Genomic DNA, 20,910 nt, shown 5'->3' on the forward strand with positions numbered 1-20,910 from the left:
GTATGCCTTTTCCCAACTCCGGTCCACTCAAATTGCTACAGTTCACTGTAGTGCACAAACTACATCTCGACATCTCCTGCAGAAACTGAGCCAGACTTGCATGGTAATCAGTACTAATACTGGTCGAGTATACAGACCCAAAGACTGTGAAAGACTTGTTTTGTACTTAAAAGATATCAACCTACCCAAACTTGATAAATGGGGCACCAGTACTTTGGTAGCTTTTCTACAACAGGTGAGCCTTATCACTTGAAGTGTTTTGATATAATTGGAAACCAATTTAGTTACATTAATTGTTTTTTTTTACTTTATTTTTATTGTTGACACTGTTACAGATACCCCATTTCCCCCACCTTTGCCCACATCCACCCAGCCCCTGCCCTTCCTTCATTCTACAAAAGTTTCTGCTTTTTTCCTTACAGTCATTTTTATCTAGCATGTGTCATGGAAATTAAACTCTTGAGGCATCTCAGTCTTGTTCCAGGTCTACTTTCTTTGATCTTCCTCCATTTAGAAGTTAGTATTACATCGAGTTGATATATGACAGGAAGCGTAAAAGCATCCTTTACTCTATACCTATTACATATCCCTCATTCCTAAAAGGAGGAAAGCAGAAGCTGAGGATGGTGCTGGAGTTGGGGAAGTTTTCAGTTTTTTTAGGTTTGCATTTTGAGAGCAGTTAGACTTCCTCAGGCATGCCCCTTCTGACTGCTTTAGTTCATTAGTCTCCCTCTTTGCCTGTGTAGGTATTGGAGACCATACATTCTCAGTCAGTGTGGAAGATTTTATTTCTTTATCTGATTTACATCACATTAGAAACCCTAAATTCTAAATTAGAACTTATTATGCTTATATATCTTCAAGTTTACCTTTACTACATTACTGCAAAAAGAATAAAATACTTATAGAACAAAACATTTTTTCCTTATACTTTTTTTCTGATTTCTTTTAATTTTTAAAAAATAATTGCTGCTGGATTTATACTGTCATCTGGATTTTAATGTTTATTAGAGAGAAAGCATTTTAAAATGATAGTAATTCAACTAACAGTCATTGAACACAGTCTTTTATTCTCTCTTTTTTTAAATTTTATTTTATTGTTTAAAGTATTACATATTGTATTACATATGTCTCCTTTTTCCTCCATTGACCTCCCCCTGACCAACTTTCTTCTCCTCCCCTCCCCCCTGGCACATGCCCTCACCCCCCTAGTGTCTGTGTCCATTGGTTATGCTTATATGCATGCATAAAGTCCATTGGTTGATCTCTTACCCCCACCCTTAACCCCTCCCCTGCCTTCCCACTGAAGTTTGACAGTCTGAACACAGTCTTAAACAGTATTATTTTTTAATGATATAAGAATTTAAAGTATATTTCAATTTTTAATTCTTGAGATAGGTAGAGGATGATGATTACATTTGGAAATAATTGAATTTTATGCAAAAATATATCATGATTAGAAAATCTTAAGCATTAAACTTTAATTTTTAAAATTTGCTTTCAAATAGGTATTGACATATCAAGGATTTTATGATGAAAATTTGGAATGGGTTGGTTTAGAAAATATTCAAATTGTGGCGTCTATGTCAGCTGGAGGAAGACTGGGAAGACATAAGCTTACTACCAGATTTACTTCTATTGTTCGTCTTTGTGCTATAGAGTATGTATCTTAGTGTTTTAAATTTATTTTTTAACTTGGGGAGACATATTTGCATTTTATTAAAGATATCATTAATGATATTTCTTTACAATGTAGCATATACAAATAGTCTAAACTTAAGCTCCTGCCCTTCTCAAATTATATAGGCAATAATTTAGGATAAAGGCTTTTTTAATTGACAATTCTTATATATTAGAAATAAAATAGAACTGTTTTGTCTTTTCTTTGTTCTAAAATAGCAATATCAGGAATCAAAATGGTAGATTTTAGATTTAAATGTTTTATGATTTTATAAAACAAAAACACTATTAAATTTTATAAAGAGAACTAAGTAGATTATTTATTTATTTAAAATTCTAGAGGCTCAGTGCACAAATTTGTGCACAGGTGGGGTCCTTCCGCCCGGCTGGCGATTGGGGCCTATCAGGGCCATCTTGGCAGGGGGAGGGAGGGGAACCATGGGAGGTTGGCTGTGGGAGTGCACTGACCACCAGGGGCCAACTCCTGTGTTGAGTTTCTGCACCCTGGTGGTCAGTGTGCATTATAACAATCTGTCGACTGGTTGGTCAGTCACTTAGACTTTTATACATATTCTAGAGGCCTGTTGCATGAAATTCATGCATGGGGGCGGGGATCCCTCATCCCAGCCTGCACCCTCTCCAATCCAGGATCCCTCTCACAATCTGGGACCACTGGCTCTTAATGTTTGCCTGCATGCCTGCCTGATTGTCCCTAACCACCTCTGCCTTCCATCCTGATGCCCCTAACTGCTCCCCTGCCAGCCTGATCACCCCCTATTTGCTCCTCCCTGCTGGTTTGATCGCCCACAAACTGCTCTCCCCTGTCTGCCTGATCGCTTCCTAGCTGCTCTCCCCTGCCGGCCTGATTGCCCCCTAACTGCTTTCTTCTGCCAGCCTGATCACCCCTAACCGTCTCTGCCTCGGCCCCTGCCACTCTGGCTTTGTCCAGAAGGACATCTGGAAGTTGTCCAGAAGATGTCCAGTCTAATGAGCATATTACCCTTTTATTAGTATAGATCAGTGGTTGGCAAACTCATTAGTCAACAGAGCAGCAAACCGCGGCTCGTGAGCCGCATGTGGCTCACGAGCTGCAGTTTGCCGACCACTGGTATAGATAGACTAGAGGCCTAGCCCATGAAATGTGTGCACTGGTAGGGTTCCTAGCGGCTGCCAGCTTCCAGCTGGATACTCCCTCTCTTCCCCCAGCCCCCTGCCGCTGCCGCTGGCTAGGGCCTCCTGCTGCCACTGGCTGGAGCCTCCCTCCCTTTCCCCTGCCGGCCCCACCCCCTGGTCAAACTCCTGGATGAACGCCCCGTCAAAGGGATAATTAGCATACTATGCTTTTATTATATAGGATATTTTCATTTCAAAGAGAAAGAGACAGGGAAGGAGATAGAAACATCAATGATGAGAGAGAATTCATTGATTGACTGCCTCCTGCATGCCCCCTACTGGGAATTGAGCCTGCAACCCGGGCATGTGCCCTTGACCGGAATCCAGCCCAAGGACCTTTCAATCGGCAGGCTAATGCTCTCTCTACTGAGCCAGACCAGCTAGGGGCATAAACAGATAATTTAAATCTGAAGAAAGTAAAGTTAGGTTATGTTTGTGACTGATAGCATTACTCTAATACATCCACCTGTCTCCATGGTCCATAACTGTTACAGGAATTTGCAATTTTATGCTTATGGCACTACATTCTCTGATATATTTTGCTTTATAAAATCTAGGTTTTATGTTTTCATGCTAATTGTAACCATATATTAACATTCTTTCAGAAATGTTACAGCCACCGATTAAGCTGTATTGAGATAGATTTTAGTTTGGGAGAGTTTGATTTTACCTGTTGTATTAGTTCTACTTTTAGTTCTGAAGTGGATTACTGCTCTATGTACAGGCTCTACATAACTCAAAGTGCCTTATCTTAGGGAAATTTTTCTTTTAGCCTTTTCTAAAGATCAGTGATTTTTCAATCAATTATATTTGTTAAGTAATTTCATTGGAATCCTCTATGAGGACCCTCAGTATTTTACAATAGATAATTAGGTATCTAATTTGGTTGAAGTGAGAATAGGGACTTTGAGCGTGGCCTTAGCCCCTGAGTAAATTTTGGAGGCAACTAGGTCTCAAAGCAGCACAGTTTGAAAACCACTGCTATAACTTAACATTAAAATAATAATTTAGATTAATTATTTCAGCTTCTTTTTAAAAATATTTATTTCAACTTCTTTTTCAGTTACCCAGAAAGAGAGCAATTACAGACAATTTATGGGGCATATTTGGAACCAGTTTTACATAAAAATTTGAAGAATCATTCTATTTGGGGTTCTTCATCAAAAATTTATCTCTTAGCAGGATCTATGGTACAAGTGTATGAACAGGTATATGTTTATTTATAGTACATTGTGTTTTTCATGTCTCTTTGTATCACTTCAAAGGACTATCTTTAATCTTGCCCTATGTTGATGTTCAGACTTTCTCTTCCTGTTGTTTATTAGACCTTCTAATTAGAGTGTAAGCTCTGTGAGGGCAGATGCTCTTTCAATATTGTATTCCCTGGCAGTTTCAAGTAGACACCCAGTAAATATTGACTGAATGAATTAGTGGATGGATGGTTATTCTTCTATTAGCTCAAATTTAGAATATTTAGAATGGAGTTCATCTTTTTTCCAAAACTACATCTTTCTCTTGAGTTCTGTTAGTTTCTATCTCCTAGGCTTCAAACCCAAGAGTAGTGTTGATGTTTTGTTTTTTTGTTTTCCTTGTTACCCGTGAGGAAATGTCTATAGTATCCTTCTTTGATGGAGTGGGATGATACTTGAAAACAGGCATTAAGAATGGCAGAAGACATTTACAGAGTACAGTCTCTTTCCAGCATTAATCCTAGGGATGCAAAAATGACTGAGTCTCTATTCTTTTGAGGCTCACAGTCTAATGAGGAGCCTAGTCATATAAATACACTTAATACAGTGTCACAAGTATAACAACAGTATGCACAAGGAACAGAGAAAGTCTAGAGAAGGAATAAATGACTTTGTTGTTTGTGGTAGTTATTAAGGGGAGGTGAAATATGATTTGAATTTTGAAAAATGAATAGAAATTCGCAAAGTGGCTGGAGATGAAAGGTCTTCCTAGGTAAAGCGAATAGTATGTGAACTTTAGGAAAGTGTTTGTGGAAGTTGCTTTTTATAGGATTGGAGTAGAAGTAGGGAAAGATAAGTTAGAAAGCAATAAATTCCTTATATTTTAAACATTTAATTCAAATGTTCAGTGACCAAGGCCAGAATATGAGCAATGGCTCTGCCATAGGGAGGAAGGGACAGGCTCTTTACTGGTTATCTATTAGAGAGTGATACTTCAATGTGTTAAAAGTTCAGTGGCTTCTAGAACATAAGTTAGCTAGCTCTGTCGTTCCAGCCATTAGAAAATGGGTCTTACCTAGATCTGTGAGTTCCTTGGAATTACAACCACCATTTCATAAAGCTTAGGTTTGAATTTCTTTCTTTAGAAGCACTTTTTAGCATTTTATTTTATTTTTTGCTATGGACAACTTTTGGCAGTTTGTCGAAGCCTATGAACAACACTTCCTATGTAATGTTTTAACTTCATAAAATATAATATACAAGATAACTAAGGAAGTCAATTACATTGAAATACAGTCCCATCCACTGGTAGAAGCTGGCATTTCTGTGAGTCTACAGTAACTGAAAAGTAGACAGATGATTTATTGGATTTTCTTTTACAGGTGCGGGCCAAATTTACAGTTGACGATTATAGTCACTATATTTTTACTCCTTGCATTCTTACCCAGTGGGTTCTTGGCTTATTCAGATATGACTTAGAAGGAGGTAAGTTTTGCTTTCATGATTTCAAATCACTTATCTTTCTTAGAATGCCATAGTGTGTGTTTGTGTGTCTGTGTGTATCTTTACACTATCTATTGTTTGTGATAGCTACATTAAATGAATATTGTAACTATTTATAGTATTTAAAAAAACTGTAAGTGAAATAACATTAACATGTAATTTAAATGAACATTAAAAATAAAATTATAATATTTTATTATGTTTTCTCATATAAACTATTTATGATTACCACGATTAAAACATGGTTTTGGGAAAAATGAAATTATTATTCTTTGTAACCAAATCATGTTTAATATGCTTTTTGGGATTGATGTTTTTATTGAACAACTAGAGATAATAGTGCCTAACTTTAAATAATAGAAAAATTTACCAACTCGTTAACCCAATGAATTTAAACTTTTTTCTCTCTTTTTTTCTATTTGCTGCCTAAATTATGGTATGTAGATTTTCACTATTTCTAATAATATGCTGAAACTGACCACTTTTAAGTCATTGTAATTTTATTACAACTAAAGAAAATTTTGCCTTTTTTAGGATCATCAAACCATCCACTAGATTATGTATTAGAAATTGTAGCATATGAAGCACGTCGCTTATTTCGTGACAAAATTGTTGGTGCAAAGGAACTTCATTTATTTGACAACATTTTGACATCAGTGTTTCAAGGAGATTGGGGGTCAGATGTATTAGACAATATGGCAGGTAATATAGTTACTGAGTTTATGTAAATATATAAATGTTATGAAAACTTCAATTTACTAATAGCATGATTATGTATGTCTAAACAAATAAAAATTTCTGATAATTTTAATCATAAGGGGTTGCTCTGTTGCTCTGTCATCTTTTGCTAGATGTCAATAATTATATTCCACACAAACTATGATGACAACAATTGTTTTTTGGGGGGAAGAAAGGGCTCTGGCCATAGCATTTTACATTTGCAATTCAAAATTGTATTTCCTGAAGGAGTTTTAGTAATGAAGTTTTTAATAGTTATATATGTATGAAACTTAAAAATTATTGTGAAAATCCATATTTGATTACAATGAACTTTAGCTTGAAAGTAATGGCCATTCTCATTCCTGTCACTGTTCATGTCAGCACAGAACTACTTATTTTTGTTACTAGCTTCACCCATTGTTATGGTAAACAAAGCATAACATCATTTAGTCAAAGCAGCTATGTGCATTTGCAATTATTACTGCTTAATAAAAAATTTGCGTTTTGAAATTGCTTTAAGAATAATGCATGTGATGAAAATCATCATGGTGAAAAGACTTTTGATAAAAAAGGACCGTATTTTGGAAATATTTCTTTTTTTTTTTTAATATATTTTATTGATATTTCACAGAGAGGAAGGGAGAGGGATAGAGAGCTAGAAACATCGATGAGAGAGAAACATCGATCAGCTGCCTCCTGCACACCTCCCACCGGGGATGTGCCCGCAACCAAGGTACATGCCCTTGACCGGAATCGAACCCGGGACCCTTCAGTCCGCAGGCCGACGCTCCATCCACTGAGCCAAACCGGTCTCGGCTGGAAATATTTCTTAATATAACTGCTTTTAAGCTACAAAATGAGTTTCTGTTCTATTAGATTGTAAAGCGAGGCTTCAAAAATATTTCATATAATACATTCTATACAGGGCCTGGGGCAAAGGTAAGGCTTACAGTTTGTATGGAAAATAATACAATAATTAATAAATAATAATACAAGAATAAACTGTATTTCGTGTACTCACAACTGTAAATCTACTTTTGCCCCACCTTGTACATTTCTGGATTCAATATTGGTCCCAAGGTCATGTTACATAAGCCAAAATTATGAAGATGAGAAGGATGTTGAGATCGATAGGAGTAATTTTCTAGGTGCTTCTTGAGTTTTGGAATCAGAAAATAAGTTCAAGAGAACCTAAGGTAGGTTGAAATGCCGAGAGAAGCCTGGTAATAGTGCAGAGTTGGCTTGCTTTTTATGGAGGGTTTATGCCCTTGTGGCCTGTAGTTTCATGGCTTAGTGTGGAAAGGCTTTGGTTCTTAAATGGTGCATATTTTCTTAGTCTGAAAATTTCTTTTTATGAAGAAAGTGGCATATCTTTTGGGAATTAGATGATATCAGTATCTTAATTCTCTAGAATTTGGTATATTTTGGAGTCTCCTATGTAGGACTCAAAAAAATTTTTTTTCTCAGTATTTTACTTTTCTTTTTAAAAAAATATATTTTTATTGATTTCAGAGAGGAAGGGAGAGGGATAGAGAGAAAGAAACATCAATGATGAGAGAGAATCATTGATCAGCTGCCTCCTGCATGCCCCCTACTGGGGACTGAGCCTGCAACCTGGGCATGTGCCCTTGACTGGAATCGAACCCAGAACCCTTCAGTCCACAGGCCAACGCTCTATCCACTGAGCCAAACCAGCTGGGGCTCAGTAGTATACTTTTCAAAGAAAGGTTGATATATGTTAGATCTAGGAAAATAAGATTTTCATATAGACGAATATTAATATACTAATAAAGCTTTAATATTGGGACTTAGAAATAAACCAGACATATTCTTGTGCCCAAAAAACTTATAATCTGATTGCAGATACAGATATGAAAGTTGTTGCTTGCAATTATAACTATTGCTAATGTGTTCAGGTGCCATAAAGATTTGTGCAAGTAGATTGTTAAACTGATAATTACAATACAGCATGCGTTGTTTTACAATCAGTACAACTTTTCTGAATAATTTGGGATAAATGCTTGATAAGAGGTATCCTATATAATAAAGAGGTAATATGCAAATTGACCATCACTCCAACACACAAGATGGCCACCCCCATGTGGTCAAAGATGGCCACCCCCATGTAGACACAAGATGGCTGCCACAAGATGGCCAGCAGGGGAGGGCATTTGGGAAGGACCAGGCCTGCAAGGGAGGGCAGTTGGGGGCGACCAGGCCAGCAGGGAAGGGCAGTTGGGAGCGATCAGACTGGCAGGGGAGGGCAGTTGGGGGCAACCAGGCCTGTAGGGGGGGGCATTTGGGGAGAAGATCAGGCCTGCAGGAGAGGGCAGTTGGGGGCAAGATTAGGCCTACAGCGGAGGGCCGTTGGGGGTGACCAGGTCGGCAGGGGAGGGCCATTGCAGGAGAGATCAGACCAGCAGGGGAGGGCTGTTGGGGGCGACCAGGCTGGCAGGGGAGGGCAGTTGGGGGCAACCAGGCCAGTAGGGGAGGCAGTTGGGGGCAATCAGGCTGGCAGGGGAGAGCAGTTGGGGGCAAACAGGCCGGCAGGGGAGCAGTTAGGGTGATCAGGCAGGAAGAGGTGGTTAGGGGCAATCAGGCAGGCAGATAGAGGCAGTTAAGGGCTATCAGGCAGGCAGGCAGAGAGATTAGGGGTGATCAGCAGGCAGGCAGAGGGATTAGGGACAATCAGGCAGGCAGGCAGTTGAGTGATTAGGAGCCAGCAGTCCCAGATTGCGAGAGGGATGTCCGACTACCGGCAGTCAGACACCCCCAAGGGCTCCCTGATTGAAGAGGGTGAAGGCTGGGCTGAGGGGACCCCCCCGTACACGAATTTCATGCACCGGGCCTCTAATATAATAATAATTTTTTGAGGAAGCTACCATGAAACTTTTAAAACTAATTTTTAATTTGAAATAATTATAGATTCACATACAGTTGTGAGAATAAATACTGAGAGAGCACATGTGTTTTTTACTTGGGTCTCCGCAGTGGTAACATTTGACAAACTTATAGTACAACATCACAAGCAGGATATTGATATTGATGCACTTAAGATACAGAACATCACCATAGGATCTGTCATGTTACCCTTTTGTAGTTCACTCCATGGAAACTACCAGTTTGTTTTGTCTTTAATATTGCCATTTCAGTAATCTTATTTGCACTCAGGATAATTCTCTGGAGATATACATATGCAGGTTGTTGCATATTTCAGTACTTTGTTCCTTTTTATTGCTGAGTAGGTATTCAGATGAACTTAAAGTTCTTTAACCATTTTGATGAAGGACATTTGAGTTAAGTTTTTTGCTATTAGGAAGAAAGCTGTGATAAACACATGTACAGGTTTTTGTGTAAACATACAGTTTTGTTTCTCTGGAGTAAATGCTCACAAGTACAGTTGTAGGGTTGTATGGTACTTGTATGCTCATATTTTTAAAACTGCCATGCTGTTTTCTAGTGGGTATATCATTTTACATTCCCATCAGTGATATATCAGTGATAGAATTGCTTTGCATCCTTGCCAGCATTTATTATTGTCACTTTTAAATTTTAACCATTCTAATAAGTGTGTGTTCATGTCATTGTGGTTTTAATAGGCATTTTGCTCACAGCTAATTTAGTTGAACATCTTTTCATGGGCTCATTTGCCATCTGTATATCTTCTTCAGTGAAATGTCTCTTCATGCCTTTTGCCCATTTTCTAATTAAATTGTTTATTTTTTTTACTGTTGAGTTTTGAGAGTTAATTATATATTCTAGATACCAGTTCTTTGTCAAATTGTGGTTTGCAGATATTTTCTCTCACGCTATAGCTTGTCTTTTCATCTTCTTAATAGGGTCCGTTAGAGGTAAAAAGGTTTTCATGCCCTGACCGGTTTGGCTCAGTGGATAGAGCGTCAGCCTGTGGACTAAAGGGTCCCGGGTTCGATTCCGGTCAAGGGCATGTACCTTGGTTGCGGGCACATCCCCGGTGGGAGGTGTGCAGGAGGCAGCTGATCGATGTTTCTCTCTCATCGATGTTTCTAACTCTCTTTCTTTCTCCCTTCCTCTCTGTAAAGAAAATCAATGAAATGTATTTAAAAAAAAAAAAAAAAAAAAAAAGGTTTTCATTTTGTGAACTCCAATGAATTAAATTTTTTTAAAGGATCTTTTGGTGTCCAGTAATAACTTTGTCTAGTTCTAGTTTCTAAAGATTTCCCCCCTCAAACTTGTATAGTTTTATGTATGTATGTGTTCTACTTTGAGTTAATTTTTGTATAAAGAATGAGATTTAGTCCTAGCTGGTTTGGAATAGTGGATAGAGGGATGGCCGTTGGACTGAAGGATCCCAAGTTTGATTCTGGTCAAGGGCACAAGGGCACGTACCTCAGTTGCATGCTCCTCCCCAGTCCGGGCCCTAGTCAGGGCTCGTGCAGGAGGCAAACAATTGATGTGTTCTCTCACATCAATATTTCTCTCTGTCTTTCCTTCTCTCTAACACTCTCTCTAAAAATCAATGGAAAAATATCCTCGGGTGAGGATTAAAAAAAAAAAAAGGAATGAGATTTAGGTCAAGGTTTACTTTTTTGCTTATGGATGTCCACTTGTTTTAGCACCATTTGTTGAAAAGGCTACCTTTCTACCTTAAACTCCTTTTATAACTTTGTGAAAAATGAGTTGTTATCTATTTCTGGGTTCTCTATTCTGTTCCATTGATGTGTATGTGTGTCCTTCTGCCAATACCACACTGTCTTGATTACTGTAGCAACATAAGTCTTAAATTGGTTAGACCTATTTCTCCTGCTTTATTCTTTTTCAAAATTGCTTTAGCTAGCCCTGGCTAGTTTGGCTCAGTGCATAGAGCATCAGTTGGGATGAAGCTCCACCCAACTGAGCCATATGGCTAGGGCAAAAGTTGACTATATATATACATATATATATCCTATCTAATAAAAGAGTAATATGCAAATTAACCATCACTCTGCTACGCCCACAAGCCAATCAGGAGTGAGTATGCAAATTAACCCAACCAAGATGGCTGTGGCCATGGAGAGAGCAGAAGGGCGGCTTGGTTTCCCCAGCGATGGAGGAAGCCAAGCTTTCCGCACACCTTGGCCGGCCCAGGCCCCCGCTTAAGGCTGCAAAGTTTCAATTATAGAAGATAAATAAATCCCAACAGAAATGGCTGCCTCCACGGAGGGAGCAGAAGGCTTGGCTCCGCTCCAGGCTACAAAGTTTCAATTGTAGAAGATAAATAAACCCCAGATACCAGGCCCTCCATTTGGGTCGCCGGGGGGCTTGGCTGGCCTGCAAACCACCACAGGCCCCTCGCCCAGGCCGCCCCACACCCCAAGGGAACTCCCACCCTCATCTGGGACACCCTTCAGGGCAAACCAGCAGGCCCCCACCCATGTACCAGGCCTCTATCCTATCTAATAAAAGAGTAATATGCAGATTGCCCATCACTCCAACACAAAAGATGGCTGCCCCCATGTGGTCAAAGATCCTGACCCCATGTGGACACATGATGGCCACCACAAGATGGCCAGCAGGAGAGGGCAGTTGGGAGGGACAAGGCTTGCAAGGGAGAGCAGTTGGGGACGATTAAGCCTGCAGGGAAATACCTCGAGGGGCCCCAGATTGGAGAGGGTGCAGGCTGGGCTGAGGGACACCCCCCCACCTGTGCATGAATTTTGTGCACCAGGCCTCTATTATTTATATATTTAAATATCTTCATTGCTTTCAGAGAGGAAAGGAGAGAGAGATAGAAACATCAATGATGAGAGAGAATCATTGACTGGCTGCCTCCTGCACGCCCCCTACTGGGGATTGAGCCCGCAACCCCGGGGCATGTGCCCTTAACTAGAATCAAACCTGGGACCTTTGGTCCGCAGGCCAATGGTCTATCCACTGAGCCAAGCCAGCTAGAGCAAAAGTTGACTATATTAAGTGAAGAAGAGGAGAAGGGCATTCCAGACAGGAAACAGAATATGTAAAGAACCCAAGGCTTGAGAAAGCTGGAGTATATAATGGGGCAGAGAGGGAGACAGAAGATTCAAGCAGTCAGTGCAACCAGATTGCAGAAGGCCTTGATTAGCAGAATTGTGTTTGTTTTGGCAGTGGGAATCTCTGTGATATTGGAGTGTTGTTGACCAATCAGATTTTGTTTTGTGTGTGTTATTTTTGTAGCAGTGAGGATATAGTTAAGGGGGCAGAGACCTATGGCAGGGATATAAGGTAAGGATGCTACTACCAGAGTCTAGGGGAGAAATGAAGAGTAGTACAAATAGGAGTTTAATTTTAGATGTGTGTTTGAATGTTTGCAAGCTTTTTGAGTGTCTTTTGGGAATTTACATAAACTTTATAGCTCGGTGCATGAAATTCGTGCACTGGGCGGGGGGGGAGGTGGGCGGGTACCTCAGCCCAGCCTGCACCCTCTCCAATCTGGGACCCCGGTGGGATCTGGTCGAAAAGGGCAGTTGGACATCCCTCTCACAATCCAGGACTGCTGGCTCCCAACTGCTCACCTGCCTGCCTTCCTGATTGCCCCTAATCGCTTCTGCCTGCCAGCCTGATCACCTCCTAACTCAGGGGTGGGCAAACTTTTTGACTCGAGGGCCACAATGGGTTCTTAAACTGGACCGGAGGGCCGGAACAAAAGCATGGATGTAGTGTTTGTGTGAACTAATATAAATTCAAAGTAAAGAAGCAGAGGGGAGAGCAAGAGAACTGGATAGAACAGCCGGATCTGGCCCGCGGGCCGTAGTTTGCCCAAGGCTGCCTTAACCACTCCCCTGCCAGCCTGATTGATGTCTAACTTCTCCCCTGCCAGCCTGTTTGCCCCCTTCTTCCCTCCTCTGCCAGCCTGGTAACCCCTAACTGCCCTCCCCTGCTGGCCATCTTGTGGTGGCCATCTTGTGTACACATGGGGGCAGGATCTTTGACCACATGTGGGCAGCAATCTTGTGTGTTGGAGTGATGGTCAATCTGCATATTACTCATTTATTAGATAAGATAGAGGCCTGGTGCATGGATGGGGGCCAGCTGGTTTGCCCTGAAGGGTGTCCCAGATCAGGGTGGAGGTTCCCTTGGGGTGTGGGGCGGCCTGGGTGAGGGGCCTGTAGTGGTTTGCAGGCCGGCCACGCCCCCTGGCGACCCAAGCAGAGGCCCTGGTATCTGAAATTTATTTATCTTCTACAATTGAAACTTTGTAGCCTGGAGTGGAGCCAAGCCTTCTGCTCCCTCTGTGGCGGCAGCCATTTCTGTTGGAATTTATTTAACTTCTATAATTGAAACTTTGTAGCCTTAAGCGGAGGCCTGGGCCGGCCAGGGTTTGCGGAAAGCTTGGCTTCCTCCATCGCGGGGGAAACCCAAGCTGCCCTCCTGCTCTCTCCGTGGCTGCAGCCATCTTGGTTGGGGTTAATTTGCATACTCACTCCTGATTGGCTAGTGGGCGTGGTTAGTGGGCGTGGCATGTGGGTGTAGCAGAGTGATGGTTAATTTGCATATTACTCTTTTATTAGATAGGATAAAAGTAGAGATCATGTTTGTCTTACTATATATCTCTAACAAAATACAGTGTTTATATACAGGTGTGTGATAAATGTTTAGTAATGAATGCATGAATTATATGTCTGTTAAGCCATTAGAAATATGGGACTAAACTAAAGCTGTGGAGAGATAGTGGATGGGTTTTGGGTATGTAAATAATTGATAATTTAAGCAACAGAATAGGATTAAATTATTTAAGAGGAATTTTTAGAATTAAAGAATAACAGTCTGAATTAGATCCCAGGGAAGATAAACATATAAGGGATAAACAGAAAACTGAAAAGAAGTTGAGATTTTGGCCCTGCCTGGTTTTGCTCAGTGGTTATAGACTTGGCTGGCAGATTGGAGGGTCGAGGGTTCAATTCTGTAAAGGACACCTACCCTAGTTGTGGGTTCACTCCTGCCCTTAGACAGGGCGCATGGGGGAGGCAGCCAGTGGATGTGTCTCTTTCACATGGATATCGCCATCTGTTTCTCCCCTTCCCCACTATCCCTTTCAGTCTCTCTAAAAATGGAAAAATATCCTTGGCTGAGGATTAAAAAAAAACTAGTGATTTTGACTTGATAACTAAATATATAAAAATGGTTCAATAAGAAGCTGCACAATAAGAAATGTGATGGTGAAGGAGAGGAACATGAAGTAGCTTGGGTCTAGGAAAGATTAAGGTGTGGTTGAGTTGGGCATGTGACAAGGAGGATACTTGATGAACAGTTCCCAGAGTAATTGGGAGGGGAAACGTTCGATAGAATGGTGAACAGATTTTTCTTGTATGGTAACAGGAACAGTGCTATAGATAAATTTCCAGGAAGTCTGTGGGATTTTTTGTTTTCTAATTAAAATTCGGTTAATTTTAAAAATTTATTTTACAAGTTAGAGCTATTGGCAGTATTAATCTATGTTCTTTTTCAAGGAGAGTTTTGAGATTATTTTATTTTATTGCAAATTTTATGTTGTTTTTATTCTATAAATTTTACATGGAGATTCTGGAGAAAGAGAAAGAAAATGGGACAGAGTAGAAGGGGAATAATAGGGAAAGTTGGGAGGAAGTCATTTTGGGGCATAAGAGACGAGGGATGCAAAGATAATATAGGGATCCCATCAGTTAGTTTTCAGGAAGAGTGATCTAGCAGTTTAAGTATTTGTATCTTACTGATCATATTGGTCTTCCAAGGCACACTTTAAAATAATGTATCTTTGCTTTTTGGCATATGGTCTTATTTGAACTAATTAAGTTAAAAATAATTTAATGAGCAATGTACTTTACTGATGCTTCCATTGCAAATAACATGCCTAAAACAATACCTTTTATTTCTACAGATAGTTTCTATGTTACATGGGGAGCCCGACATGATTCAGTAACAAGGGCACCCCCAGGACAACCATTGCCTCCACATGGAAAACCACTTGGAATACTAAATTCTGCAGATCTCAGGGATGTTATTAAAAAGGTATAATATCAATCATGAATTTGACTTTGGTTATTGTAGTGAATTTAAAAAATATTTATTGAAAGATTTTGGAGTACAAGATTATAAAATATACAAAGCTGGTTATTTTGGAAAATGGTTCATTGTGGCAGATCTTACTACACGCGCATGTGCTTACATAGATAACATATAAAATTGCTAAGACACATGTTGGAAATATGAATAAGGATTTATATTAATTGGTATATCATCCTAGAGCAGTGGTGTCAGACTTTAGTGAGCATAAGAACTAGAAAATATACTGATTCCCAGGTCCCATCCCAAGGAGGTCTCATTCAGTAGGAGGGGCCCAAAGAATCTAAATTTCTAACAGGCTCTCAGATGATGTTGATGCTGCTGGTTCACAAACCTTTGAATGGCACTGTCCTAGGCAGTTTTTTTTTTTAAGTTTAATTACAATAAAGAAGAAGAAACAGCATTACATATGATTGCTTTAAAAATTAATATTTATATTGGAAGTTAGTCCGGATTGTATATCAAGAAAAGTTTTTCATGGTCTGGTGAATTGATTGCTTTGCCTGGAATTGATATTGCAAAGTTGAGAATGTTTAAAGTTAAGTATGTGAGGTCTAGTTGTCCTCTCGCTCTTTATTCACTGTATCACATAGCTCATGGCAGTGCATCCTTCCTGTGTGTGGGATTTTGACTCATCTTCAAGCAATGAATAAGAACAAGAGTTCACATAATATTTTTTAGGCACTAAGTTTGTAGAGTTTTAGGATTGTTATATCTGGTCTTGCACACTGATTTGATTTGTAACAAATGGTAAATTTAAGGTCTTTTGAAGTTTTTATAATTAACCTGATATCTCACACTGCTTTTTACTACTTATAGCAATTGTGTACAAGAGGAGCTGGTTATTGTGGACCCTTGAACTTGTTTGATATATAAGTTTTTCCTTAGAAAGTGCCATAAAGCTATCAGATTATTGAATAAATAAAACGTAGAGTGTGAGAATACATGTAGTCACTTAACTCCTTTTCTGGAGTGCCTTAAAAGTTAATATCTTAATCTAGATATTAATATTTTTATTATGCAATTGGGACTTATAGTAATTATAAATTGTTCTCTGTGATTTTTTAAAAGGGTCTTATTCATTATGGACGCGATAATCAGAATTTAGATATTTTACTTTTTCAAGAAGTCCTGGAGTATATGTCTCGGATAGATAGAGTGCTGAGCTTTCCTGGAGGTTCACTTCTATTAGCAGGACGCAGTGGTGTAGGCCGTCGGACCATCACATCTTTAGTCAGTCACATGCATGGAGCAGTGCTGTTTTCCCCAAAGATTTCCAGAGGATATGAACTCAAACAGTTCAAAAATGATCTCAAATATGTGAGTTACAATCTTTTGCTTTATTTGATTTTAAATTATAGTTAGTTACTAGAAGCGTGGCGTACGAAATTCATACACGGGGGTGTGTGTCCCTCAGCACAGCCTGCACCCTCTGCAATCTGGGACCCCTCGAGGGATGTCCGACTGCCTTTTTAAGCCCGATCCCGGTAGGATTAGGCCTAAACGGGCAGTCAGACATCCCTCTCACAATTCAGGACTGCTGGCTCCCAACTGCTCACCTACCTGCCTTCCTGATTGCCCCTAACCGCTTCTGCCTGCCAGCCTGATCACCCCCTAACCATTCCCCTGCCAGCCTGATTGATGCCTAACTGCTCCCCTGCCAGCCTGATTGCCCCTAACTGCCCTCCCCTACAGGCCTGGTCACCCCTAACTGCCCTCCCCTGCAGGCCTGGGTTCCCCCCAACTGCCCTTCCCTGCAGGCCCAGTTGCCCCCAACTTCCCTCCTCTGCCGGCTTGGTCACCCCTAACTTCCCTCCTCTGCAGGCTTGATCACCCCCAACTGCCCTCCCTTGCAGGCCTGGTCCTTCCCAACTGCCCTCCCATGCTGGCCTGATCGCCCACAAATAGGCCTGGTCCCTCCCAACTGCCCTCCCCTCCTGGCCATCTTGTGGCGGCCATCTTGTGCCCACATGGGCGCAGTCATTTTGTATGTTGGAGTGATGGTCAATTTGCATATTATTTGATTATATAGGATAGAGTCTGGTGCACGGGCCGGGGCCAGCTGGTTTGCCCTGAAGGGTTTCTCAGATCAGGGTGGGGGTTCCCTTGGGGCATGGGGTGGCCTGGGTGAGGGGCCTGTGGTGGTTTGCAGGCCAGCCACGCCCCCCGGCGACCCAAGTGTAGGCCCTGGTTTCTGGGATTTATTTATCTTCTATAATTGAAACTTTGTAGCCTTGAGCGAAAGGCCAGGGCCAGCCAGGGCGAGTGGAAAGCATGGCTTCCTCCATCCCTGGGGGCAACTCAAGCCTCCTGCTCTCTCCAGCTTGTGGCTGCCACCATTTTTGTTGGGATTTATTTATCTTCTATAATTGAAACTTTGTAGCCTTGAGCTTAGGCCAGGGCCAGCCAGGGCGGCAGGGAAGCTTGGCTTCCTCCATTGCTGGGGAAACCCAAGCCTCCTGCTTGCTGCAGCTCCATGGCTACAGCCATCTTGGTTGGGTTAATTTGCATACTCGCTCCTGATTGGCTGGTGGGCGTGGCTTGTGGGTGTAGGGGAGTGATGGTTAATTTGCATGTTTCTTTTATTAGTGTAGATTACTCTAAAAGCCTTTAAAGATCTTTAAGTCTTTGATAAACAACATAGTTTTTAATTTTGATGATTATTTTCCCATGATTATTAGAACATTATATTATGGACAGATAGGAAAAATATTTCCTCTTAGGATCTCAAACCCTCAGGTACCCCAGAGTGGAACGTTAGATGGACATGAAAGAAAAAAAAAGGAGGAATTTATATGGGACATATGTGGGTACATGTAAAAATGACCTTCTATCTTTTGTCAGCTTTCACCACTCTTGTTCAACATAGTACTGGAAGTCGTACCCATACAATCAGACAAGAAGGAAAAATAAAAGGCATCCAAGTCAGAAAGGAGAAAGTAAAACTGTCATTTTTTGCAGTTGACATGATATTGTACTTAAACCTAAAGCCTCCACCAGGAAACTGCTAGACTTAGGTAATGTTGTTGGCAAGGTAGCAGGATATAAAATCAACATCGACAAATTGATGACATTTTTATACCAATAATTAACTTTCTGAAAGGAAAACTAAAAAAACAATCCCATTTACCATTGCAACAAAAATAATAAGATACCTAGGAATAAACTTAACCAAGGAGGTAAAAGACCTGGACTTGGAAAACTATAGGACATTAAAAAAAGGAATAGAGGAAGATATAAACAAATGGAAGTGTATACCATGTTTATGGATTGGAAGGATTAATATCATTAAAATGTCTATACTACCCAAAGCAATGTATAGATTCAATGCAATCCCTATTAAAATACCAATGGCATACTTCACAGAACTAGAACAAATACTCCAAAAATTTATATGGAATCATAAAAGACCCTGAATAACTGTAGCAATCTTGAGAAAGAAGAACAAAATTGGAGGGATCACAATATCAGATATCAAACTATACTACAAAGCCATTATAACCAAAATAGCCTGGTACTGGTATAAGAACAGGCATATAGACCAATGGGTCAGATAGGAAATTGAGACCCCAGAAATTGACCCCCACCATTACACTCAATATTTGACAAAGGAGGCAAGAACATACAATGGAATAAAGACAGTCTCTTCAAAATGATGTTGGGAAAACTGGACAGACACATACAAAAAAAATGAACTAAACCACCATCTTACACCATATACAAGAATAAACTCAAAATGGATAAAATCCTTAATTTACACCATGAAACCATAAAAATCTTAGAAATAAACACAGGCAGTGAAATTTCAGACATCTCACATAGCAGAATTTTTGTCAATACATCTAGGACAGTGGTCGGCAAACTCATTAGTCAACAGAGCCAAATATCAACAGTACAACGATTGAAATTTCTTTTGAGAGCCAAATTTTTAAAACTTAAACTTCTTCAAATGCCACTTCTTCAAAATAGACTCGCCCTGGTATTTTGTGGAAGAGCCATACTCAAAGGGCCAAAGAGCCGCATGTGGCTCACAAGCCGCAGTTTGCCGACCACGGTCCTAGGACAAAGGACGCTAAGGAGCAAGTAAGTGGGACTACATCAAAATAAAAAGCATTTGCACAGCAAAAGAAACCACCTTCAAAATGAAAAGGGAACCCACTTTATATGAGAGAATGTATTTGGCAATGATATATATGATAAGGAGTTAATATTCAAAATATATAAAGTTGTCATACAACTCAACAAAAAGAAGACAATCCAATTAAAAAATTGCCAGGAGACCTGAGTAGATATTTGTCCAAAGAGGACATATAAATGGCCAAGAGACACATGAAAAAATGCTAAAAGTCACTAATCATCAGAGAAATGCAAATTAAAATCATAATGAGATATCACCTCACACTTCAGAATGGTTATCATAAAAAATCAACAAACAAGGTGATGATTCTCTCCGGACAGTTCCCCTCCAAGATGTTGATCTGCACCCCACTCTCCTTGTGGATCGTCTTAACTGACTTCCCTTTCTTCCCAATGATGCTGCCCACTTACTTTCTGTGCATAAGCAGCCGAATGGTGAGAGTAAAAAAAAAAAAAAAAAAAAAAAAAAAAAAATCAACAAACAACAAGTGCTGGCTAGGATGTGGGGAAAAGGGGACACTAATTCACTGCCAGTGGGAATGCAATTTGGTGCAGCTACTGTGGAAAACAGTATGGAGTTTCCTCAAAAAAAGTAAAAATGGAACTTCTGTTTGACCCAGCTATCCCACTTTTAGGAATATATCCTAAAAATCCCAAACCACCAATCAGAAAGAATATATGCACCCCTATGTTCACAGTAGCATCATTTATAATAGCTAAGATTTGGAAACAGCCCAAGTACCCATTAGTTGATGTGTGGGTAAAAAAACTGTGGGGCATTTACACAGTGGAATACTATGCAGCTGTAAAAAAGGGATCCTTCCCCTTTGGTACAGCATGGATGGATCTGGAGAATATTATACTAAGTGGAATAAGCCAATTTGAGAAAGACAAATATCACATGATCTCACTTATTTGTGGAAAATAATAAACAAAATGAGTCGACTAACAAAATAAGACCCGAAGCAGGGAGGCATGGAACAGACTGACATACCTTGATGTGGGGTTGGGGAGATGAGAAGATATAAACCAAGTAACTTATATACTTACTAGAGGCCCGGTGCACAACGTTTGTGCACTTGGGGGGAGGGAGGGAGTCCCTCAGCCTGGTCTGCACCCTTTAGCAGTCTGGGAGCCCTCAGGGGATGTCTGACTGTCGGGGGGATATCCAACTGACTAATGTCGCTGTTGGGCATCCTTTGCGCTGCCGCGGAGGCGGGAGAGGCTCCTGCCACCACCACTGCACTTGCCAGCCGTCAGTATAGCTTGTGGCTGAGCAGCTCTCCTCCTGTGGGAGTGCACTGACCACTAGGGGCAGCTCCTGCATTGAGCGTCTGCCCCCTGGTGGTCAGTGCACGTCATAGTGACCAGTTGTTCCACTGTTCGGTCGATTTGCATTTACCCTTTTATTATATAGGATTATTATATAGGCTATGCATAGCTCACAGACACAGGCAATAGGTTGGTGAAG

At 40.5% G+C, this 20,910-nt stretch overlaps 1 protein-coding gene across 2 annotated transcripts in view; it reads left to right on the forward strand.

The window, feature by feature from the left end:
• Nucleotides 1-20,910, forward strand: part of DYNC2H1 (dynein cytoplasmic 2 heavy chain 1) — a 378,097-nt gene that overhangs the window by 98,888 nt on the left and 258,299 nt on the right. For both annotated transcript variants that reach the window (XM_080641013.1, XM_080641014.1), the window contains exons 43-49: nt 1-235; nt 1,509-1,660; nt 3,917-4,061; nt 5,426-5,528; nt 6,081-6,248; nt 15,118-15,248; nt 16,374-16,622. The exon at nt 1-235 is cut by the window's left edge and continues 12 nt beyond it. In XM_080641013.1, the coding sequence (XP_080497139.1) occupies nt 1-235; nt 1,509-1,660; nt 3,917-4,061; nt 5,426-5,528; nt 6,081-6,248; nt 15,118-15,248; nt 16,374-16,622 (1,183 nt within the window). The remainder of the gene's footprint in view (nt 236-1,508; nt 1,661-3,916; nt 4,062-5,425; nt 5,529-6,080; nt 6,249-15,117; nt 15,249-16,373; nt 16,623-20,910) is intronic.

This window comes from Plecotus auritus (genome assembly GCF_963455305.1).
Source record: "Plecotus auritus genome assembly, chromosome: 9".
Classification (NCBI taxonomy): Eukaryota; Metazoa; Chordata; class Mammalia; order Chiroptera; family Vespertilionidae; genus Plecotus; species Plecotus auritus.